The sequence below is a fragment of the Ovis canadensis genome, chromosome X (genome assembly GCF_042477335.2).
Source record: "Ovis canadensis isolate MfBH-ARS-UI-01 breed Bighorn chromosome X, ARS-UI_OviCan_v2, whole genome shotgun sequence".
In the NCBI taxonomy this organism is placed as follows: domain Eukaryota; kingdom Metazoa; phylum Chordata; class Mammalia; order Artiodactyla; family Bovidae; genus Ovis; species Ovis canadensis.
The window spans coordinates 45,554,014-45,579,306 of record NC_091727.1 but is presented as its reverse complement, the minus strand read 5'-3'; the positions used below and the strand labels follow the sequence as shown (position 1 = coordinate 45,579,306).

The 25,293-nt window shown below is 44.1% G+C and overlaps 1 protein-coding gene across 2 annotated transcripts in view; it reads left to right on the top strand.

Annotated features, from left to right (window-relative positions):
• The first annotated feature begins 284 nt into the window (after window positions 1–284).
• DIPK2B (divergent protein kinase domain 2B) overlaps window positions 285–25,293 on the top strand; it is a 42,916-nt gene continuing 17,907 nt past the window's right edge. Inside the window, exons 1-2 of one of the 2 annotated variants that reach the window (XM_070289943.1) lie at window positions 285–672; window positions 7,001–7,265. In XM_070289943.1, the coding sequence (XP_070146044.1) occupies window positions 440–672; window positions 7,001–7,265 (498 nt within the window). In that variant the 5' untranslated portion in view covers window positions 285–439. The remainder of the gene's footprint in view (window positions 673–7,000; window positions 7,266–25,293) is intronic. The other variant, XM_070289944.1, reaches the window with a different exon arrangement.

The following is a 25,293-nucleotide window of genomic DNA, read 5'->3' as shown; positions in this document are numbered from 1 at the left end:
GGACAGATACACCCAGAATTAAAACAGTGGAGGGTGGAGGCCTTCAGGATCCTTTAAAACTCCCAGGTGGAAACCAGGTCGGACATGCATCCTGCCTGGACCTTTCCTGCACAGCCAGGATATCCTGTGTTTGTCAAAAGGACTGCATAGGGAGGCCCTGGCCATTGTCCATCCCGAAATCTGCCCTTCAGCCCCTCCCCAGCCTGTAGCAGCCGCCCCGGGGCAGAGGAAGAGTAACTCTGGAAACAGTTTTATCAGCATCCTCCACGGACTTCCTCACCTCCTCCCCAGCCTCATTAGCCCCAAGGTCCTTAGCATCCTCCAGCAGAAACCTGTGAAGCTGGGATGGGGTCAGCGCCCTAAAGCCAGCCCCTTCTCTTTTGCCAAGACCTGCCTCTGCACAGCCCTAAGTGGGTACAGCTGGAATCCTGAGCCTGCGATGGAGCCCCGGCTGCGGCCCAAAGCTGCCGCCCTCCACCTGGGCTGGCCGTTCTTGCTGCTGTGGGTCTCCAGCCTGAGCTACTCTGTCTCTTCACCGGCTTCTCCCTCTCCTTCTCCGGTGTCCCGAGTCCGAACGAGCTACAATTTGGGAAGGACTTTCCTCGGTCTTGATAAATGTAACGCCTGCATCGGGACATCTATTTGCAAGAAGTTCTTTAAAGAAGAAATAAGGTCAGAATCTCAGTTGGATAACTCTGAGGGGCAAAATGTTGTTCCCTTCATGTGATGAGGTCCAGGAATTTCTTGAAAATAAGTCAGGGTGTAGTTTTTGGGTGCGAGCTAAAGCAAAGCCATTTAATTATAGTGGTAATAGGTTAAGGTTGGGATGGAGAGGAGGGAAGGTGTGAAGTCTAATTCCAGCTCTAAATGCTAAATCCAACACTTCCTTTGGAAGTGGGAGCATAAAGTTTTCAAGTTTTCTTTTCCATGAATGAAGTAGCCCAGGACTATTGAGTTTACCAAGTTCATTTCTCATAGTAGCAGGGAAATAAAATTTATAGAAAGCTTACTATGTGACGAACGTTTTTAAGCTATTGTTATCTTCACCTCACAACAATCCTAGGAGTTAGTGATTCGCACCCATGATTCAGATAGTGAACGGAAACCTAGCAAGGTTCAGTGACTGGCTCAAGGTCACCACCTAATAAGTGGCATATCTGGGACTCAAATCAAAGCAGTTTGCTCCAAAGTTTCTGAATGAGTTTTCTGTTGTGAACTGTTACCTTGATCAGAGGAAAACCTAAGTTTAATAAATCTCATGCACATGGCTCTCCCCAGAGAATGGTACCATGCTCTGGAATCAGCCCTGTCAACTCATGTGCAATGAACCTTTACTATGGCCAAGGCCCAGGACATGCTATAATGACATTGTTATAACTCTGGTCCTTGCCCTCCAGGGGTTCAGGAGGTAGGGAACAGTGTTACAAACAGCAATAAGGCCTGATCTGAGGCAGGCCAGAAGTGAAGTGTAAAGGACCTCGGGGAATTCCAGGGAGAGAATATTAATTCCAAATGGGGACTAGAGAAGGGCTTCTGAGCACAGCCATGAAGGATGATGAGCTGAAATTAAGTGGGAGGAGAGCAGCTTAAGGTAGAAGCATCAGCTTAAGCAAAGGCCCAGAGGTGTGCCTTCGTGGCTGGAGCATGGGGCCCATGTGGAAGCATGGCACAAGGAGGACGTTGCAAGGGGCAGGGGGCCTTGAATGCCATATCAAGGAATTGGGACCCTAACCTGTGAGCCAGTGGTCTCCAGCCTTCTCAATATCAAAGACACTTTGTAATAGACCTCTTCTCTTATGCCCTCCCTCAAGGCTCTGCCCCTGGCTTGTAAGGTTTGGTGACCAGGCAGAAGGCATTAACTGACAATAATTTTATTATCTATATTAACCAAAACTTGAGTATTCCACTGAGTTACTAAACAGAAATAACAAACAGAAAATACTGATAAAAATGCTGAACTTCTTTTGTGAGATGGTAGATATCACAGGGAGTTGAAATGAACTTTTCCTAGTAGACTGTTTTTTAAAAATTTTTATTGGCGTGTAGCTGATTTACAATGTAATGTTAGTTTCAGGTATATAGAAAAGCGAATCAGTTCTCTATACACATATATTCATTCTTTTTTAGATTATTTTCCTTTATAGGTTATTACAGAATACTGAGTAGAATTCCTTGTGCTACACAGCAGATCCTTCTTAGTGATCTATTTTATATATGGTAGTGCATATATATGGGTTTCCCAGGTGGCTCAGTGGTAAAGAAAATGCCTGCCAAGCAGGAGACATAGGAGATGCAGGTTCGAGCCCTGCATTGGAAAGATTCACTGGAGGAGGAAATGGCAACCCACTCCAGTATTTTTGCTTGGAAAAATCCCATGGACAGAGGAGCCTGGCAGGCTATAGTCCATGGGGTCACCAAGAGTCAGACACGACTGAGCACACACACACACGTGTGTGTGTATATATATATATATATATATATATATATATGAAAGTGAAAGTGAAGTCGATCAGTCGTGTCTGACTCTTTGTGACCCCCATGGACTGTAGCCTATTAGGCTCCTCCATCCATGGGATTTTCCAGGCAAGAGTGCTGGAGTGAATTGCCATTTCCTTCTCCAGGGGATCTTCCCGACCCAGGAATTGAACCCAGGTCTCCCGCGTTGCAGGCAGACTCTTTACCGTCTGAGCCACCAGGGAAGATCATATATATATATATATATATATATATGTGTGTGTGTGTGTGTGTGTGTGTGTGTGTGTGTGTGTGTATATTCTATTATCATTTTTAAGGCATTTTGAATGTTGAAAAATTGAAAGACTTCCACTTATAGGAGTTCTGTAGCAGGCAATGGTGAGGGTGTTACACAGGGTGGGGACAAGATGAGGCCAGTATTTTGCAAAGATCTTCTGGAAAGCAGTGTGCAGAATGGCCAGGTGATGCAGACCAGTTCTCCTCGACCAGGAGAAAGATCATTGAGAACAAAGCTGGGCAGGAAGGATGCAAATCAATTTAGCTGGAGACTTATTTTGTCGATCCACTCAATGTGCGAGGAAAGAAAGATGGAGATGTGGAAAATGAACTCAAGAATTCCCACCTAAGAAATGGGACGAATAAAACCAGTAACACAGGGGAAGTGGGTGGGACTGATTCCTTAGAGAAAGAAGGCAGTGAAAATAGGGACAGATTTTAAGATAGGAGGGAGGGAAATTAAGGGATTCACCTGAGGAAGAGCTCCAGATTCACCTCCCCCTCCAGATAAGTAAATAAGAATATATTAATCTTACAGTCAACTCTTCACCAAGTGGAAAGAAATGAGGCTTTTCTCATCAGGCAAGTAATGGCCAAATTCAGGAAGCATTTCCCCAAATAGGTTTGTGTTCCAGTTTGAGTTCAGGATATTACTTCAGCTCCCTCAGAATTCATTTTCCACATGTGCCTGCCTGAAAGGGAAGCGTGCAGATCCAAGCAGGAAATCACCAGGCAGGGCAGGTTGGGGTCTGGAACGCTTCACGCTGAGAAGTCACATTCTCAATGCAAGGAAACTGAGGCCAGGGAATGGGTCTGGAAATGTAGCCTTGTTTATAGTCCTTTTCTCTTCATTGTAAATAGTTATTTCCTTATTTTTAAAGTGATATATCTTTATTTTAGAATCTTCAGGAGATATCGATTAAAGAAAACACAAAATAAAGATCTCAGACAATTCCTCACCAAGGATCACCGCTTCATTAACATTTTGGTGTATGACCCTTACTACCTTTTTGCTAAGTGTGGATTAAAGTTTTTTCAACAAAAATGTGAGCATATTATGCACTCTTTTGGAAACTTTTATTTAACAATATATCGGGAAGATTTTTCCACATTAACTATTCCCCACAATTTGATTTTTAGCAGTTTCATGGTATTCGATTGCATCAGTCAATCCTAATTTATTTAGCTAAATCACTGTGGTAGGACAACTAGGGTTTTTTGCACTTTATGTTATTAAAAACAGTGCTATGTTGAACCTCCTCCTATGTGATATGCATATCAGTAATTAATTCCTATAACAAATTCTAAAAGGTAAAATTTCTGGGTCAAAAAATATAGTGACTTTTTAGAATTTTGAGACATATATATATACATATCCAAATGGAGACTTCTTCCTATGGAGTTTACTTCTTGCATACTCAGAAATGTTTACTATTACGATTATTTTTGCTTTGTATATTCTTCTGAGTTGAGCCCTTTTTTCAGACTTCTTGGCCTTTTGTATTTCTCCTTTGTTAAATAGTCTGCAAATTCACATCCTTCGCCTCTCTTTCCAAAGGTGTGTTTGCTCATCTTGTTCTTGTTCATCTCCAAACATTTCTCCACTTTGAAAAATGATCATGATGCTACCTTATGAGAAAACCCATCCCAGGCTTTTAGATGGTAAGCTGAAATGCTGTTGCCAGACAAGCATTAGCACTCCAGGACCTGTCCTCATTAAGAACTGGACAATGCTTGTTGTTCAGCAACAGAGAGTGAGCTCCTGAGGCTGACTGGGTAGGCTGAAGACACATGATTGGTGGATGATGTCACTTTTCCTTCTTTCCCTATCTGTTCCCTATTGATTCCTGGGTCAGGAAGATCCCCTGGAGAAGGGATAAGCTACCCACTCCAGTATTCATGGGCTTTCCTGGTGGCTCAGACAGTAAAGAATCCATCTGCAATGCAGGAGATCTGGGTTCTGTCCCTGGGTAGGGAAGATCCCCTGGAGGAGGGCATGGCTATCCACTTCAGTATTCTTGCCTGGAGAATCCCGTGGACAGAGGAGCCTGGTAGGCTACAGTCCATGGGGTCACTAAGAGTCGGACATGACTGAAGGGACTTAGCACACAGCTATAACCCCTAATAATGTTACCAGTCTGTTCCCAAGAGCTAAGTCATAAAATGGATGATAAAGGACTAAGTAGCAGCAAAGTGGTTCAGAGTACAAGCTCTGGAGCCCTGAAGGCTACTTCCTCCATTTCCTGGCTGTGTGACTTGGAGTAAAGCACTTAACATTTCTGTGCCTCAGTTTCCTTATCTGCATGATAACAGCAGCGCTGACCTCATAGGTTTGTTGAAAGGTATAACTGAATTATGGTACATAAAGTGTTTAGCAAAGAGATTGCTAAAGTGATTCATAAATGTGTGTTGCTGTTATTGTTATCTAAAAGAGCCATCTGGTTATAGACCCTTAGTTACAGGCCTTTGGGAAGAAGTGGTTTGAACCCGCATGAACAAGAGCAGTTACAGGAAACAGGCCTGCCTCAGGGCCCTGCTACTGCTGCTAAGTCACTTCAGTTGTGTCCGACTCTGTGCGACCCCAGAGACGGCAGCCCACCAGGCTCCCTCGTCCCTGGGATTCTCCAGGCAAGAACACTGGAGTGGGTTGCCATTTCCTTCTCCAATGAATGAAAATGAAAAGTGAAAGTGAAGTCACTCAGTCATGTCCGACCCTTAGCGTCCCCATGGACTGCAGCCCTCCAGGCTCCTCCGTCCATGGGATATTCCAGGGAAAAGTACTGGAGTGGGTTGCCATTGCCTTCTCTTCCTTATCCTCCCAGTGTGGAGGATCAATTCCCATGATTGTCCTAAAAATGCCAGTAAAATTGATTCCTTGCAAGTTTTTGGCGTTTGGTCTTTTTAAACAGATTTGTGGCAATGTCCTGGAATAGAATTCTGTGTGCCTATTTCCATTGAAGTTTGAACAGTCCAGTATCACAGAAGGTATTGACTGACAGTTTCTTAGAGCATCTTCTTAGAAAAGCTTGCAGTCTCTTAGGGTAACTGTGTCATGTAAGCGAGAAAAAAATACAATGTAGGGTGTGGAGCTAGTTCCTCGAAAACTCATTATCATGAGGTTGCCCAGTAATGCCCAATAATAAGAATTTAAAGATTCTTATTGAAATTAAGTTTAAAATTATGTCCTTCTGTATAGCACAGGGAACTATATTCAATATCCTGTGATAAATCACACTGGAAAAGAATATGGAAAACAATGTATATACACATGTAACTGAATCACTTTGCTATACAGTAGAAATTAGCACATTGTAATTCAACTATACTTCAATAAAACAATTATTTATTTAAAAAAAAAGAAATTAAATATATAACATATATACCTAATTTTCATTTGCAGTATAACCCTCAATAATAATGAAGATACACAATTTTCTTAGTAATTTTTCATATATGAACGAGAAGAAGATCTAGCATTCTTTCTTGATGGAAATGTTGGCACACAGCTAGAGAGATGACTGGAGAAAAGGGTCACTGTGGGTTGGGCGTAGAAAATCAGCAAATGGTAATAGGCCAGTGCCTCTCCCCCATTGTGTGGAATCACACACCTCCTGGATCCCAGATAGCTTTGAGTCTGCTGACCCTTTAACAGCCACTGTTCCCTGAGACTTGGCTGGGACCACAAACTTAAATCTTTGGACTGAAAGAAAAATTGATGGGGCCATTTGGGGTTGGATATGAAGGGGCCAGAGAACTAGATTCCGCACGCCGCAGCTAGAACCAGGGTAGCGAAGGAGAAAGATCATGGGTTTTGCTGACAGAGAGCCCTGGGTTTGCACCCCTGCTTAGCCACGTATTATCTGACCTTGGGCAAGGCACTTAAGCTCTGTAAGCCTGCTAAAAGTGGGGATGGAACATGAGGAGAATCAAAGGTACCAGAGTGTGTAAAACTGCTGCCTTCACAGAAAGCCAGTTAAATGAAGAAGATAAAGTTTGTGTCCAGTATGCAGATCCCTCACCTTTTCTGACATCACATATAAACTTCCTTAAGCCTGAGAAAACAAAAATAGTCCTTTGACAGAAAGAGCCTGGAGCACCCCAGGCTAAGGAGAAGAAATGGATCCGGGCAGATGTGGGCCCCTATGTCCCTGTCCCCAGGCTCTGCTGGCTCTGGCAGTATGACTGGTCCCTGCCTAGTTCCTTCTCTCCAGCTCCCAGGCTGATCTGAAAATGGCTGATCCTTTTTCAGGTTTGACAACGGGCTGGCCTTACACCTCGGACCACCTCCTGATGACTTGCCTTCTTACTCTGCAAATTACTCAGATGATTTCAAAACCTGGCGCCCAGTGGAGATCTCAAGGCTGGTCAGCAAACAGCAAAACAAGATCTCAGACGGGAGAATCTGTGCCTCCGCAGCTGCCCCCAAGACCTGCAGTATTGAGCGTGTCCTGCGGAAAACAGGGAGGTTCCAGAAATGGCTGCAGGCCAAGCGACTCACACCAGACCTGGTGCGGGTGAGTGTCCTGGCTGTGGGGGGCAGGAGAACAGAGGGTACCATTGCCAGCTCACATCTCAGTCTGTCTGGGCAAAAGCAATTGTAGTTTGTCTAAAGTGGGACAAAACAGTGTCATGAAACAACATGGCTTGTGACGAGATAGGAACTAAAGAGGTTTCCTGACGGCTCAGACAATAAAGAGTCTGACTGCAGTGCAGGAGACCCAGGATTGATCCCTGGGTCAGGAAGATCCGCTGGAGAAGGAAACGATAACCACTCCAGTATTCTTGCCTGGAAAATCCCATGGACAGAGGAGCCTGGCAGACTACAGTCCATAGGGTCACAAAGAGTCGGACACGACTGAGCAACTTCACAAAGTGGTTTAGTTGGAGGGACTCCTCCCATTGCCATTCTCCATTTTCTCTGATGTGACCCTGAGGGACTCTTTGGGAAAGAGTTCCTAGCTGCCGTCTCTGGTCTGAACATCTGACGGGATGACCCTCACCAACCTTGCCCCCTCCCCCAAAAGGGATTAGCTCACCTACAATGTTTGCTAACCCCTAAACTGTCACTGTTCTTTTTTGGAATATTCATAACGATTTTATTTTTAATTGAAGGATAATTGCTTTACAATATTGCATTGGTTTCTGCCATTCATCAACATGAATTAGCCACAGATATACCTATGTCCCCTCCCTCTTGAACCTCCCTCCCACCTCCATCCTTTCCCATCCCTCTAGGTTGTTGCTGCTAAGTCACTTCAGTCGTGTCTGACTCTGTGTGACCCCAGAGACGGCAGCCCACCAGGCTCCCCCGTCCCTGGGATTCTCCAGGCAAGAACACTGGAGTGGGTTGCCATTTCCTTCTCTAGGTTGTTACAGAGCCCTGATTTGAGTTCCCTGAGTCACACAGCAAATTTCCGTTGTCTGTCTTACATATGGTAGTATATATGCTTCCATGATTCTCTTTCCATTCATCTTACCTTCTCCTTCCTTCCCCTGCCCATGTCTGTAAGTCTATTCTCTATACTCCATGTGACTGTCTTAGAATCTTCCATATACATCCTCTTTCACGATCCAGAGACCCTACTCTGAAAATCAGCTTCCTTTTTCATCTCCCACCATAAAGAAGAACCAAACCTAAGTCACTGCGAAAGCAGACTCCAGTAACGCAGCTCCCTCCTCCCATTCAAGAGTTCCTACCCACTCCCATGAGTAGGCTGCCTTCAGAGCTTTGGCACATTGCTGGTGACATCTTACCCTGTGTTTGTCCCCTCCTGCACTGTCATTGCTGGTATCATCTGATTTTTATCCAAACCAACATAGTCATGGACCTCCACGCACATCCAGCCCAGCCCCTTAGGGCAGACAATGCCACCTCTAAAGATTGAGGAGCCACTCACCTTTAGCAAAGATGAGAAAGAAGAATTCACCTCAATCTTCCTGCCATGATGAGGCTGGAGGATTTGGCATTCCTCGGGGGCATGCCAAGATTGTTTCTCGAAGTCCCCAGACCACTAGCCACTTCAAATGGGCACATAAGGCTGCCCAGGTAAATTCTGAGCACTAATAGACCTTCCCTTTGGTGTGTTCAAGATGAGTCACCCAGAACAAAGCAGAATCACTGGTCCCTAGATATCTCAACCACGTGGAAAGACCATGTGACTTTGCCTTATGGTTGTGTGGAAACTGCTTAGAAATCAAGAGGAATCAAGCTGCTGGTAACATGGCCATCATCTGACACTGAACTTTACACGTGGTCCTTTTGTACTCTGTACTTTACAAATCTCACTGGCCTGGAACGGGGAGAAAATAAGCCAGAGGAAGTCAAGCTATTCCCAGGCTGGAGAGGTGGTGGCAGGACCCAGCCTAAGGGTCTTGGAGTTGGTGTGGGAGATAGGAATTGGAGACTCAGGCGGGAAGAACCTTATGGGAGCTGCTCAACACTGGGCAGAAACATGAAACAGAGGGCAGATATCAAAGCCCACAGCATGGTACACACCCTAGATGTAATGGCCTTGTGCCTCTTTCTGTGCCTGCAGACACATCCTCTGCCTGCAGAAACACCCTCCCTGCACTGGCCTGGGGTACCCACCATCTGTCACTCTCAGGCTGGCCACATGGGAAGGACTAATACGAGACCTCCTGGGCTTTGCCTCAAATATGTGCTCAAGAACAAATAGGAGTCCCCAGGAAGAGTAAAACAAGATACACAAGGAATTGTTTCAGAACCCCTTGAAAATCCCATCACTTCCTCCTGCTCTCATTGTTGTCTGCTCCCTTGCTGGCAGGCACAGTTCTCCCAAGCCACCGGCCTTAGACTGTCTCCACCTGGGACCTGGACCATGTACCAAAGGAAAGAACTTCCTGGTGCATAAGATACATTTGGGATTTCACAGAAAGTGACTAAACTGGTCTTGGGCTTTGAACTAAGGAAGACTCCCTCTTTCCCTCATTTCTAGACACTTCATAATGCAGTGGAGATTATCCTAGGGGGGCTAAAAAGTCCAAAGCAACCTGCCAGGTACATCTAGTGTCACCTACCTTGATGAGTGTAGATGCTGTGGTAAAAGCAGAAGATCCCTGGGGACTAGAAACTGTGGTTGAGTCCTGAGAGTAAAAGTATTAGTTGCTCAGTTGAGTCCAACTCTTTGCAACTCCACAGACTGTAGCCCACTAGGCTCCTCTGTCCATGGAATTCTTCAGGCAAGAATACTGGAATGGGTTGCCATTTTCTTCTCTAGGGGATCTTCCCCACCCTGGGGTCAAACCCACGTCTGTTACGTCTCGTGCATTGGCAGGTGGGTTCTTTACCATTATCCCCACCTGGGAAGCCCATCCATATTGTAGTCATTGCCACGGGCTGAGAGGAGAAGAGAATTAAGAGTGACTCTTTAATAGATACACGGTATCTCTTGGGGTGATGAAAATTTCTGGAGTTAGATAGTGGTGATAGTTGTACAACTAAAAGCCACTGAATTGTTCACCTTAAAATGGTCCAAATAATGAATTTTACATGATATAAAATTTACCTTAATAAAAAAATGAAAAATAAGCCATTTACAAAACTTCACCAATCCTCTGACTCCATTCCCTTAGAGCCCTGACAGGTGACAGGTGACATTAATAATTTAATTCATGCCAGGATGTTAACAGCTAATAGCATTTCACTGTAGCCCTCTGAGAAACCATTTGTGTGTAAAGTCAATATTAAGATGCTCCCACTAGCCCATCCCATGACTATCTCAGACCTTCCTAATACCTCCATGCATTATTTCCCCCACAAAACCCAGATGTGGCCCTGGAATTCTCCTCAATAGTGTTCCATGCAAGCAGCCTCTGTCATGATTTCAGCTGGACTATGAGGTGACATCTATGTAACTGCCGATTCATCCCAGACTTGGCCAAATAGCTCTATCCTATTTTTCTGACAATTGGTCAGACATGAAGTCCTGATCTCTAATTTAGAAATTATAGTATTTCTCTTTTCACATGGGAGTTTTAGGAGTCAAGTGGAGAGAGATTGTAGAATGGATGGTAGGGAGACTTGCCTCATCCTTCAACTCTATATTCAATGGCCCGATGCCAACTCTGCCTATTGGCAAGGCCATTCAGCACATGGCTTCAGTGTGCTTTCTCTGAATTCCTCAAGAGCCACTTTCCCCCAGGGATCTAGGCCAGGACCCTCAAGTGTGCGTATTTGAGTGAGGATGTGCTGATGTGTGTTTGGAGGAGACAAAAGGAGCCACAAGAAACTGATGAGTTGGCTCAGAAAATTGGCAAGGCAGGGAAGGAAGGAGAAATGAAGAAATAAAAGAAAATTGAAGGCAGGAGGGATCTGACTGGTGCAGGGCCCTCAGAACCTGGACTGTTGGTGTTGCTTAGAAAAGTCGACTTGGATGAAAAGATCCAGTGCTCCCCATCAGATGCCAAGTGCAATTTTGTATTAATACCAAGGACCCTCTCTTGAGCCATAGGCAATACACTGCAGCTAAGGGCTGCCAAGGAGGGTGGACTGGACCAGGAATCAGCAAAAGGGTGAAACAATGCAATGTGTGTGGGAGTATGTCTGTGGCACTTATGCTAATAAAACCATGACTTTTCTCTTCCAAAACCTGCATTGTTCTGACGGGAATACCCCACAGCCTAAATTACTAGCCCACAAATAGAGCCGTGGCCAAGGACAGCACCCAGAGTTTATCATGATGTGCTTGTTCACAAAACCACAAAGAAGGTTTCCTCTGCTGCTACGCAAGTGCCAAGAAGTAACCACCCTCAGCAGCACGTGGCTAATCAGAGGAAAAACAGTTCCTCCATCGAGTCCTCCTCCCATCCCCTCAACTGCCATCCACTCTGAACCTTGTTCTGTACGCTAACCCTGTTTCTTGTCAGGTGGGAAGTGAAGTTTTTTCTCCCACTAGATGGTGGTATAGAGTGGTCAGGAAGCTTTGTTTAAAGCAAGGTGCCTGGCAATTTTACTTCCTTTGTCTCAATTCCTTTTCTTACATAAATACAATAAGAGATGGGTTTCCCAGGTAGCGCTAGTGGGAAACAACCTGCCTGCCAATGTAGGAGACGCAAAAGGCACAGGGGGTTCAGTCAGTAAAGACTCTGCCTGCAGTGCAGGCAACCCAAGTTCAATCTCTGGGTTCGGAAGATCCCCTAGAGAAAAAAAAAGGCAGTATTCTTGTCTGGAAAATTCCATGGACAGAGGAGGAGCCTGGTGGGTCACAAGAGTTGGACACGACTTAGCGACTAAACCACCATACACATATATTAAGAGAAATAAAGTAACCAAAGTGCATATTAACCATTTAATCAGAATATAGTTTTACAGGTAACTGCTAAATGAATGATACAATTTCTTTTTGTTTAAATTTTATTAAAAAAAAAAAAACATTGAAGGGGTATGGGTAGGACATATCCTAGACCCTAGGAGGGTATAAGCCTGTCTAGACAAGGCTCCTGCTCTCTGAGAGATAACACCCCAGTGGGGGAGACAAAGCACATGCAGTGAAGTCTGATAATTCAGCAGTGTGTGTATGTGTCATTGCTCAGTTGTGTCCGACTCTTTGCAACCCCGTGGACTGTAGCCCATCAGCCTCCTCTGTCCATGGAATTTTCCAGGCAACGATACTGGAGTGGATTGCTATTCCCTTCTCCATGGAATTTTCCAGGCAACGATACTGGAGTGGATTGCTATTCCCTTCTCCAGGGGGTCATCCCAATCTACAGATCGAACCCAGGTCTCCCACACTGCAGGCAGACTCTTTACCATCTGAGCCACCAGGGAAGCCCTGGTGAGCCATAAATAAATAAATACAGCAGTGTGTACATGTCAAAAATAAATAATTTTTTTTAAAGAAACAGGACTCATAGATTATCCAACGCATCCTCGAAAATGACTCCTAAATTATTCTTGATCTCATGAATGAAAAGGAGACAGTGAAAGGTTTCCCTTGACACAGACAGGTTCGGAGAGAAAAACGGAGGCAAGAGAAGACTCAGGAAAGGTAGACATGAGTTGCTCCTTCCCTATGAGTCTCAAATGCAGATTAGAGGCAGTCCCCAGAAAAAGCATTACTGAAGGCTGGACAGTCACCAAGACAGACCATCAGAGCAGACTTCATCTTTCCGGGGCCCTCAGCTTTTCCTGAACTTAGATGTTAGCCAACCAAGCCCCTTCTTAAATCAATCAAGCCATCCTTTGTTCTTTCTATGACGTCTTTCCTGGGTATCTAGCTATCCCTATCACTATAGCAACCTACTCTGGAGCAAACGCTTTTGATAGAGTGTAGCTTGTCTCAGAGTCCTGGGGATTGACTATCTACATAGTATATAATATATAATCTATAAAGATATTTGCTTGAAAAAATTGGTAGATGTAACTGATACATGTGCTACATTCTAAAAACCATTTATTAAGCCACAGAAACATTCAATACATTTTAAAAAGTAGAAATGCCAAAGGCCAGATCAAAGGAAAATGAGTTATTCTAGAATAATTCTGTTAAATGATTCCCTGGTAATGACTTAAGATCATCTCTTCCTCTTCTCAGTTTAGTTCAGTTGCTCAGTCGTGTCCGACTCTTTGCAACCCCATGAATCGCAGCATGCCAGGCCTCCCTGTCCATCACCAACTCCCAGAGTCTACTCAAACTCATGTTCATCGAGTCAGTGATGCCATCCAGCCTTCTCATCCTCTGTCGTCCCCTTCTCCTTCTGCCCCCAATCCCTCCCAGCATCAGGGTCTTTTCCAATGAGTCAAATCTTCGCATGAGGTGGCCAAAGTATTGGAGTTTCAGCTTTAGCATCAGTCCTTCCAATGAACACCCAGGACTGATCTCCTTCAGAATGGACTGGTTGGACCTCCTTGCAGTCCAAGGGACTCTCAAGAGTCTTCTCTAATACTACAGTTCAAAAGCATCAATTCTTCAGCGCTCAGCTTTCTTCACAGTCCAACTCTCACATCCATACATGACCAAAGGAAAAACCATAGCCTTGACTAGACGGACCTTTGTTGGCAAAGTAATGTCTGTGCTTTTGAATATGCTATCTAGATTGGTCATAACTTTCCTCCCAAGGAGTAAGAGTCTTTTAATTTCATGGGTACAGTCACCATCTGCAGTGACCATCTACAGTCCACCATCTGCAGGAGCCCCCAAAAATAAAGTCTGGCACTGTTTCCACTGTTTCCCCATCTATTTCCCATGAAGTGATGGGACCAGATGCCATGATCTTAGTTTTCTGAATGTTGAGCTTTAAGCCAACTTTTTTACTCTCCTCTTCCACTTTCATCAAGAGGTTCTTTAGTTCCTCTCCACTTTCTGCCATAAGGGTGGTGTCATCTGCATATCTGAGGTTATTGATATTTCTCCTGGCAATCTTGATTCCAGCTTGTGCTTCTTCCAGCCCAGCGTTTCTCATGATGTACTCTCCATATAAGTTCAATAAGCAGGGTGACAATATTCAGCCTTGACGTACTCCTTTTCCTATTTGGAACCAGTCTGTTGTTCCATGTACAGTTCTAAGTGTTGCTTCCTGACCTGCATATAAGTTTCTCAAGAGGCAGGTCAGGTGGTCTGGTATTCCCATCTCTTTCAGAACTTTCCACAGTTTAGAGGTGCACAAATCATTTTATTAATACCTTGTCAATAATATTTCCTATCATGCAGTACTTTGCAAAATCTATCCTCTTGCTCCTTTGAATATCAGAAATGAATTTTTATGCCTTTTCTCTTTTCCCCTTTCACTGCCCAAGATTCAGCAATATTGTTTGCAAGGTCTCTGTGAATCTTCCAGGTGGGAAAACTCATTCCAAACAATGAAAGCTTCCTTTACACATTCTGGCACCCCATTCCTGTTCACCACTGTTTTGCTCCACCCTTTTCAGATCAAAGGCCAAATACATGTCAAAGAAGACAGGCAAACATTATGAACATTGGGCCTTCATTTTGTTATCCACCAAAATTCTCCCCATGGCCCTGGTCTGTAGTTTATTTTCACTTTATACTTTGAAAAATAGAGTTCTTTTCTAAGTTTTTCAATCAAAGTATAACCTATGTACTTAAACGTGCATATATAACATGTAGAGCTAAATTTTTACACGTGTTCATTCCTGTAACCACTGTCCACATCAAGATACTGAACATTTCCAGCCCCTCAGAAGGCTCTTTCATGTCCCTTCCCTAAAAAGACTGCCTCTAGGGTGACCAACCATCTGATTTTCTTGACACTAAACTTGTTTCAGCCCTGAAAGTCTCACATTCTGTGAAACCCCTCAGTTCCAGGAAAAATGGAACAGTCGATCACCGCACCCCTTCCCAACAGTAACCATTCTGAACTAAATCCCCATAAATCAGTTTTACCTGGTTTTGAACTTCATTTAAATGGAATCACACAGTACATCCTCAACATGTTGTCAAGCTATTTAACCATACTGTTGCATGAATCAGTAGCTTGGTTTTCATTGCAGTAGACTAGTCCATTATATGATGAAGTCAGTTTATTCATTCTAATGTTGATGAACATCTGTGCTGTATTTAGTTTGGGTTATTGTAAATTAAAACTTCTGCAAACATTCTTATCTTATCAGTTGGTGAACACAAGCATACAGAAAGGATATTTTTGGGTTATATTGTGTACCTATGGATTTAGTCAATACTGCCCAACAGTTTCCCAAAGTAGTTGTACTGATTTCTTCCTATAAGCAATGGAAGACAGAGTTCCATGGTTCCACATCTTCATCACACTTGATATTTTTAGTTTTTCATTTTAGTCATCTTGGTGAGTGTCTACCAATATCTCATTGTGTGAGCTGAATTTGTATTTTTCTCGTAACTTACAATATAAAGATCCTTTTCATACACTTATCGGCTACTCTGATTTCATCTTTTGTAAAGTGTTGGCATATGTTGTTTGTCCATTTTGTATTGGGTCATCTGTCTCATTGCGAAAGTTACATTTATATTTGGGATACAAGACTTTTTGTTGGATATATGTATTACAAATATCTTCTCCCAGCCCATGGCTTACCTTTTCACTGTCCTAATGGTACCTTTTGATAAATTGACATTCTTAATTTAAATGAAGTCCAGTTTATTAATTATTTTAAATGTCCTAATTATCCTATGGCCGCAAACATATTCTCCCATTTACTTCTGAAGTTTTCATATATTATCTCTCATACATAGCTCACTAATTTTATGGTCTGCTCTGCCCAGTTTGGGGTTAAATCCAGTCAGTGACTTCGTAATTTCAGATACTGTATCTTGTATTTCTAAACACCAATTTAACTTTTTTTCATGGATTCCAATTCTCTATTGAAATTCTCTCCCTTTCATTATTTTTGTCTGTCTTTTCCTCTATTTTCTTGAAATCTTAATCTTAGTTACTTTGACTTCTATGCTTGCTAGCTTTAATATCTGGCTTATCTCTAGTTCTACTTCTGCTTTTATTGGTTGTTTTCTTCTTTCTTTATTTTGTTTTATTTTTAACCGCGATGGGTCTTCATTGCTGCATGGGCTTTTTTCTAGTTGCGACAAGTGCGAGCTCCCCTTTGTTGGGGTGCATGGGCTTCTCCTTAAGGTGGATTCTCTCGTTGCTGAGCACAGGCTCTAGGCATTCGGGCTTCAGTAGTTGCAGCGTGTGGGCTCGGTAGTTGTAGCTCGAGGGCTTGAGAGTTGGTCTGTGGCATGCGGAATCTTCTCAGACCAGGGATGGAACTCATGTCATCTGCATTGCAAAGCAGATTCTTAACCACTAGACTACCAGGGAAGCCCCTCTTTTTTCTTGATTATCGGAGAAAGGCTACCCACTCCAGTATTCTGGCCTAGCGAATTCCATGGACTGTATAATCCATGGGGTCACAAAGAGTTGGACACGACTGAGTGACTTGTACTTTCACCATGGGAATGGGATGGAGGGGAACAGAGTACTCATGTATTTATTACTCTTAAATCTCATAGTCTAATAGAAGTGAAAGAAAGAAAGAAAGAAAGTGAAGTCGCTCAGTCGTGTCCAACTCTTGGCGACCCCATGGACAGGGTAGCCTACCAGGCTCCTCTGTCCATGGGGTTTTCCAGGCAGTAGTACTGGAGTGGATTGCCATTTCCTTCTCCAAGGGATCTTCCCAACCCAGGGATCGAACCCGGGTCTCCCACATTGTAGACAGACGCTTTACCGTTTGAGTCAAGTGAAGTATATAATAACTGTAATACAGTGAAGTAAGTGTTCTTTTTGGGTAATTTTTCATTATATGCTGGATTTTAAGGATAACACATGGAAGAGGCTCTAAATTATGTTATCTTCTCCTAAAGACTACTGAGCTTTGTTCTAGCAGCCAATGAAGTTAATCACCTAAATCCAGGGTTTCCCAGTCTTGTCACTCTTGACTCTTGAGGCTGGATCATTCTTTGTTAAGAGGATAGGGTAGGGGCTGTTCTGTACATTGTAAGATGTTTAGCAACACCCACAGCCCTCACCTACTTAGTGCCAGTAGCATCACAACTCCCAGCGGTGACAATCCAAATTGTTTCCAGATGTAGTCAAATGTCCCCTGGGGAACAAAACTGCCCCTAGTCAAGAACTGCTGCCTTAATTCTGTTGAGATTGGGTTTGGGACTTTGTTACTACAGGTCTCTCTCAGTTTCGTCCTTACTCCTAGGACATAGTCCTTGCTGATAAAACATGAGCCTTACCACTAGAATGTGGACTTTTTGAGGTCCAGTCAAAAGCCCAGGGTGCCCACTGAGAAGTCTAGCCCAAACCCCCACCTCTCCAGCACTATGTGGCCTCTAAACTCTGCTCAGTGATACAGCCATCTAATGTGGCCCTAGAGTCCCACCTTGCTCCTATGCAGTTTAGGAGTTAGCCAAAGATCTGAAGGAAAACTTTCACATACTTTTTAGGTGCTCCTTCTCTGTGACTTTTCCTGTATAGGACCTTGCCCCCCAGCTTCTAGCTACTCAAGTAGCCTCAAATCCTGCTCGTTGGTTTTTCTGCCTAGCAGGACCCTGCAGTGCAGCTTGGAAAGTGTCCTCAGGGGAAAAGACCCAGCTCATATGCATCCTTTCTCTCAAGGATCACTGCCTTATATTGGTCATGGTCCAATGCCCACAGTTGTCTTACATATTTTGTCCAGGTGTTAGAGCCATTTCCATCACAAAGGTAAGCCTGATACCTCTTACTCTCTCATGACCAGAACTAGAAATCTCAAAATGATTTCCAGGAGAGGAAAAAGCTAGTGCTATTGCATTCATATATCCAAATCCAAATATAACTATGAAAGCCATCTTCCTTTCTTTTGAAAATCTCACCTTATTCTAAAAACCTTTGGCATTTTGGATACTATTTCAAGGCTGAAGGAAGCCTGGAGAATACCTGTGGCTTTCAGCCCAGCACATGTGAAAGGAATCAAGCCTGTCACGGGAGCCAGTGGAGAATCTGACTTAATAACACAATTATAGCAGACCAGAAAAGCACTTTTTATAGAGTCCATGGCATTGGGTTTTTTTCTCTTTTCTTTCTTTTTCTTTCCTTCCTTATTTCCTGCTTTCCTCCCCCACCCCTTCTTTCTCTCTTTCACTCTGTTTTTGCCTCTTCAACCAGACAGAGGGCCACTTGAGGGTAGGGACTGCATCTTATTCATCAGTGTCTTCCCTCACACATGTCTGACATGGAGTAGACACTTCATAAATCTTTGGGGAATGAAGGAGTGATCAAATGAGTGAATGAACAAGACCTCATTCACCAATCATTATTCACGGCCTCAGGGTGACTCTCAATCCACACCTGTGCTAACTGCCCAGTCGATCAGCTCTGGAGGCCATCAGATTTCAGAGTCTCGGAAAGTCAAGTCTTTCCCCAAGAGAGCATTTTTCCTGGCATGACTCAGGTGTTAACAAGCCTGAAAGTCCCATGGTTCCTACTCCTTGGAATATGACTCTTGATACCAAAAATGTCTACCTAATTTGGGTGAGGAGGGATGGTGACACAGTTATCTATTAGCTTCTCTAGGATTTGATCTCTCCATAGTCGTCTTGGAAGAGAGACGGCTGAGGCATTTTGACCCAAAGCACACAAGGGAGAAATAGATGGTGGGTCTCTTGCAGAGAAGGAGGAGGAGTGGTCCCTCCAGAGGCTTGTCTGTTAGGCTGGCCCAAGCACTTCTGAGGACAGCACCTCAAAGAGAAGGTAATATACCAAATACATTTAGGATGGTTGGGGTCCAGTGAAATACTTCAGTCAGGTTGAAGAAAAGTCACCAAGAGAGAAGCAAAGAAGCCAAGGGTAATGTGGTGCCTTTGGAATGTATCAATATGACCAAGCAAAAGTCGTTCAGTCATGTCCCACTCTTTGAGACTCCATGGTCTGTCCATGGGATTCTCCAGGCAAGAATACTGGAGTGGGTTACCATTCCCTTCTCCAGGGGATCTTCCTGACCCAAGGATCGAACCTGGGTCTCCTGCATTGCATGCTCCTCTGTCCATGGGGATTCTCTAGGCATGAATACTGGAGTAGGTTGCCATTTCCTTCTCCAGGGGATCTTTCAAACCCAGGAATCAAACCTGCGTCTCTTACCTCTCCTGCATTGGCAGGCAGGTTCTTTACCACTAGCACTACCTGGGAAGAGGTGAATCTTCCTGTAATGTAGGAGAACCCAGTTCAGTTCCTGGGTCAGGAAGATTCCCTGGAGAAGGGATAGACTACCCATTCGTGTTCTTGGACTTTTCTGGTGGCTCAGATGGTAAAGAATCTGCCTGCAACGTGGGAGACTTGGGTTCTATCCCTGGGTTGGGAAGATCGCCTAGAGGAGGGCATGGCAACCTGCTCCAGTATTCTTGCTTGGAGAATCCCCATGGACAGAGGAGCCTGGTAGGCTACAGTCCATGGGGTTACAAGGAGTCTGACACAACTGAGTGACTAAGCACACACACACACACACACACACACACACACACCAGGACTTCCATTTCATTGAGTTTCTATTAACCTCTCCCCACTGGGAAGAGCAGCTGGGGCTAAAAACTAGCCTGGTAATCCCTCCCCCCAGGCAAGCTTGAGGCTGGATTGAAGGTTTTCCTGATAATCAGAATTCTATCTGGGCTTCCTGAACCACCGGACCTTTGCACAGCAGAAGCCACTGAGTTTCAGTGGAAATTTCTGCAAGTTTGCATGCTCAAATGAGTTGTCAGAAGCACTTGGCTTCCTATCTTTTGATTTAAAAAGAAAGAGAGAAACAAAAAACCAGCAACCTATAAAATGAAATGGCCCAGTGGAGAATTATGACCAACCTTGGTGTACCTGAATCAAAATGACAAACCATGAAATACAGTGTTTTACTCTGTGTCAGCTGCCCTGCCTGTCCCAACTATCAGCTGAATTGCCTGCCACAATGATTATTTCATCTGCCACAGTAGAAATCTTGGAGCAGGCCACAAAGACTTCAGTGGCAAAGCCTCTGGGACCCTGGAATGCAGGAAGATGGAGGACGAGGAGGGAAGAGATAGACTCTTATAAGAGGAAAAAGCTAGTTACTGCTCCCACCGTGTTGACTACCTCATAGAAGAGGCCAGGATCGCCACCAAGGGAGCCTCTGGCTGCCAAAGGTTTAACAGTAAGAGACACAGTAAGGGACAGTAAGCAAGAGGAGGTAGCCCTGACCAGGGCAGATCTGCCAGAGAATAAATGAAGAGTGTCTGGGCAAAGCCATGAAAGTGAGAATAAGATGTAACTGTGAAAAGTGGCAAATGTCACAACCCATGATTATAGTATGTGTCAAGAGCATTGGATGGATGTAATGGTAGGTCTGGGGCAGGGGGGTGGGAGGCTACATTTTATTCTGTAAGACAGTGGTTCTTACACTTGAGCAAGCATCAGAATTCCCTGGAGGACTGGTTAACACTGGCATTGCTGGGTCCTAGCCCCAGAGCTGCTGACTCAGAAGGTCTGGTACAGGGTTTGAAAACTGGCATTTCTAAAGAAAAGTGCACTTTCCACGAATGGGACCTAAAAGTGGTATGCGAGGTGGATGGGCAAGGGGGTGAGGTCAGTGAGGCTGTCTGGCAGAAAAAGGACAGGACCCCCAAAACACAGCTGCTGGTGAAGAAATTAGGGAGGAGAGGTTGAGTTTCAATGTGAGAAAGCAGTACCATCTGACCTGGAACTTAGGCCTGAGTTCAAATCCTGACTCCACCACTAAGTAGGGTTCCTCAGTGGAAGACAGCTCGTAGTCAGAAGCCTGTTAGGTGGGTGCTGATCTGAGAGGAAAATCAGCTAAGTGAGCTTCAGTGGCCTGGCCACCTGCCCATGGGTTGCAGGAGGCCACGGGTTGTGCACCCTCTTCCCCCAACCACAAAGCCAACTCCTGACCCTTGGATTTCCTGTCTGAGTGCCCAGTGTAACCAATCTGCCAAGACATATCTGCTTGGCAACTCCAAATAGGGGACAAGATGATAACACTCATTCCCCAACCCTTCTCTCTGAAGTTCCTTCCATAGCTCCCTCACCAGAGTTTCTTGGGGTTCCCAACTGTTTTTTCCAAATTTAAAGACAGTCCTGGGTCAACCATAGTCACAGCATGGAGTTTATTTGTTTGACCCTCCAAAGGCTACCTTGTTTCCTGCTCAGAGATCCAACTTATTGTGAAATTTAGGGAAGGGGAATATTACCGTTGACCCTGTTGATCTCTGGAACTGATAACACTATCTTATGTTTACAAAGCACTCCACAGTGTGTAAAACAAAATGAGATGTTTATCATGCTTTCAGGAAAGTCATATCAGGTATCTACAATGTCCAGAGAGCCAGTTAGAGCCAGGCAATGGAGTGCTGTATCTGGACCATAAAGAAAGCTGAGTGCCAAGCAATTGATGCTTGTGAACTATGGTGTAGGAGAAGAGTCTTGAGAGTCCCTTGGACTGTAAGGAGATCAAACCAGTAAATCCTAAAGGAAATCAACCCTGAATATTCACCGGAAGGACTGATGCTAAAGCTGAAGCTCCAATACTTTGGCCACCTGATGAGCAGAACCGACTCATTAGAAAAGACCCTGATGCTGGGAAAGATTGAGGGCAGGAGGAAAAGCGGGTGACCAAGGACAAGATGGTTGGATGGCATCACCAACTCAAGGAACATGAGTTTGAGCAAACTTCAGGAGATGGTGAAGAACAGGGAATCCTGGTGTGCTGCAGTTCATGGGGTGGCAAAGAATTGGACACGACTTAGCGACTGAACAACAACAACCATCATACCCTCATGAGAGATGAAGAAACAGCCTCAGAAAGAGAAAGAAAGTTGCCTAAAGGCATACCCTTGGGGCCAGCTAAGCCCAGGGGGAGCACAAGCTGGGGGAGAGGTGACTGAGGTCACAAATAGACACAACATAATACATGTTGGAGATCACACTGATGATTGCACAACTTGACATGGTGAAGCAAAGATGGAAGAGACCAGCTATTAAGATAAGAAAGTCAAAAACAGCTCCAGATATTCTAACTTGGAAGACTGGGAGAAGGGTCACTAACAGAAGTGAGAAAACTGGGAAAGTTCCTATCTTTGGAGTAAATAATAGCAAATAGTCATAGAGCCCTTCCCATGTGTCAGACACTTTCCCCAAAGACTTGACCTTAGCAACACCCTGATGAGGTGGGTGCCATAATTATTAGAGTAACCATACATTCAGGTTTGCCAGAGACAGTCCCAGCATTTACCAGCTGTCCTGATCTAGTAACAAGTATCCCTTTCAATCTCAAAAATATCCAGGTTTAGAAGATAAGTCAAAAAGTCCCCTTAATTATTATCCCCCAGTTACACATGAGGAAACTAAGGCATAGACCATTTGAAGAAATTTTTCCAGGTCACGTGGCTGTTAAATGACAGAGCCGGCGTTAGAGGTAACTTGCCTCCGAAAGACATGCTTGTAACTGTTTTATCACGTGCATGCGCTAAGTCGCTTCAGTCGTGTCCTACTCTTTGCAACCCCATGGACTGTAGCCCTCCAGGCTCCTCTCTCCATGGAATTCTCCAGGCAACAAGAATACTGGAGTGCCCATTCCCTTCTCCAGGGGATCTTCCCAAACCAGGGATTGAACCCACGTCTCTTATGTCTCCTGAATTGGCAGGCAGGTTCTTTAGCACTAGCGCCACCTGGGAAGCCCCACTGCCTCTCAAAGCTGCTACTGAGTCCGGTTTGTCACCTTTGCAGTTGGGTTGCCACCTATCCAGGCAAAGACCCCTACCCAGGCCAATGGATTCCAGGATGAAATGGGGTGGGGGGAGCCGGCAGTGGCCTGGAGAGGTTAGATATGAAGAAGGTCCACCCGGAGGTGCTGCTGGAAGCAGGAGACAGGATGAAGCCACATAACCACCCAAGGGGGGGTCCCAGCGGGGAATCTGCATTACTCCTCTCCTGGGAATCCTCTCCATCAATTTAAACAGAACTTCTCAAACATTCCATCAGGGCTCAACCCAGAAACTCTGCGGAGTATCAAGAATCTAAACAAACAGAAACCCCACCCAAAGAAAGGATGTTGCGGAGCTAGAGGCTCAGTTTTATGTGGAAATGAGAGCTCTGTCAGAGACAGGCGTTCCTGTGCAAGGGAAATGTTTTATAGCCCTCGGCCCGCCCAACCAAGTCTGTTTAGTTTTTGATTTAATGTTGTTTTAACATCTAGTCACCCCTCCGAGGTATGTTATCCACTCTGAGGTGATCTAAGGTAAACTCCAGATTCTGGATTCATTCTTGGCTGACTCCCTGTCCTTGCTTCTACCCTTTGTGACCAGCTTTCCTTCAGGGACTAAACTGCAGGGAACCTAAATTGATCTGTAACAGAGAGAAGCTTCTCGGGCGGGGGACAGTGGGGGTGGGAGGGCAGAGGCAAAGGGGCCTATTGTAAAGCTACCATAGCTTATGGAGTTCAAAGCAAAACTGAAATGATTTGGGGACCATCTATTGTACAAAATTCCCTCCCTCCTCCAGTACCAATAACAGCGGCTGAGACAAGCTGTGTCATAAAGTAACATAAAAGGTTGTTTTTTGAGGACATTTTTGGATGCTTTAATCATCCGTATGATTTCTCCAAGATAATCGCTGTGGTGGCCAGCATTTGTAGAATGAAAAGTTAGCAAACCAAGAAACCTCACATCAGGTCTGTGTTTCAGATTAAAAAAAAAACAACAAAACAAAACAAAACAAAAACAGAAAGCTCTTTAATAAAAGGTGGGAGAAAAAATCCATCTACTGGAGTAGGAAAAGAACCATGAGCTGTTTCTCTTAATATCATAAACCAAACAGGGATTTTCATGGTTTTGAATACAATGAAGCTTGAAGAAATGTTCAAGCAACTTTCGGCTTAATTACCCGCAACCGATACAGGTATTGAATTGTCATTGTTCTAATCAAGACACATTGATTAACTCTGATACATAATTAACCTAACCCTGCTTCACAAGCATATTTAATAACTAAATCATGTGAAAAGTGTTGAGTCGTGCAACCAGAAAGACAACTCACACGTTTATTAGCCCTAGAACTTTCTCTTCTCCCTGGGTGCTAGGAGCTTGACAAAAATAAATTCACTAAATGTAAAAACTCATTTGTTCAAGATTTCCCTCAGCTTTCCAAACTGAGTTGGCCAGAGAAACCTTCTTACTGAAAAAGCTAACTTCAGATCTTTTTTTTTTTTTTTTCCTGGCATCACTCCATGTGTGTATTCATACATACCCACACAGAACAATGGTGGCCTCTGTGATTTTTTTTTTACTTTCACACTGTATATTTCCATAGTGTTTGAGTATCTCACAATGAACATACTCGAGATGGCAGACTTTGGAAATGTCTATCGTCTTGGTGCATGGAAAAAAGTACACAGGCTGACCATTCTCTACAGACAGTGTGGGCACCGCCTGTGTTCTGATCCACTGATGGGGAAGATGGTGGTAGCCCTTACCCTTGGAAAGAGTAAGGAGTGGAATAAAGTGATTGGAGCCAGCACATCTGATATCATCTTCAGATGTGTGCCATAATTTGCAAACATAATTTTTATTTGTCTTACTTTTACATTCTTTAAAGCCTTAGGACCAAAGAACAGATCCTATCTGAGAAGTGAAAAAGTTGTATGCGTCCTTGGAAAGAAGCTCAGATTCCTGAATTAATTAATTCCTGTGCCTTTAGTTAGCACTGTGACCATAACTTGCTGACTTCCAGTCTTAAAGGGAAGCCAACTTCTTGTCTTAGGTTTTTCTTTCTAAGAGCAGCTAGTGTTCTTTCTTCTATACGTTTATTTCGATCAGAACAAGTATATTCAGTGATGGTAAAATTTTTGCCTTTTTCAAAAAAATAATATCGGCTATGTTCCCTGTGGCATATACAATGTATCCTTGTAGCTTATTTTATGCATAATAGTTTGGACCCTCTTAATCCCTGACCCCTGCATCGCACTCCCTACTTCCCTCTCCCCACTGGTAACCACTAGTTTGCTCTGTGTCTTTTTTCATATTCACTATTTTGTTAATTTTTTTTAGATTCCACAGGTAAGTGACAAATCAT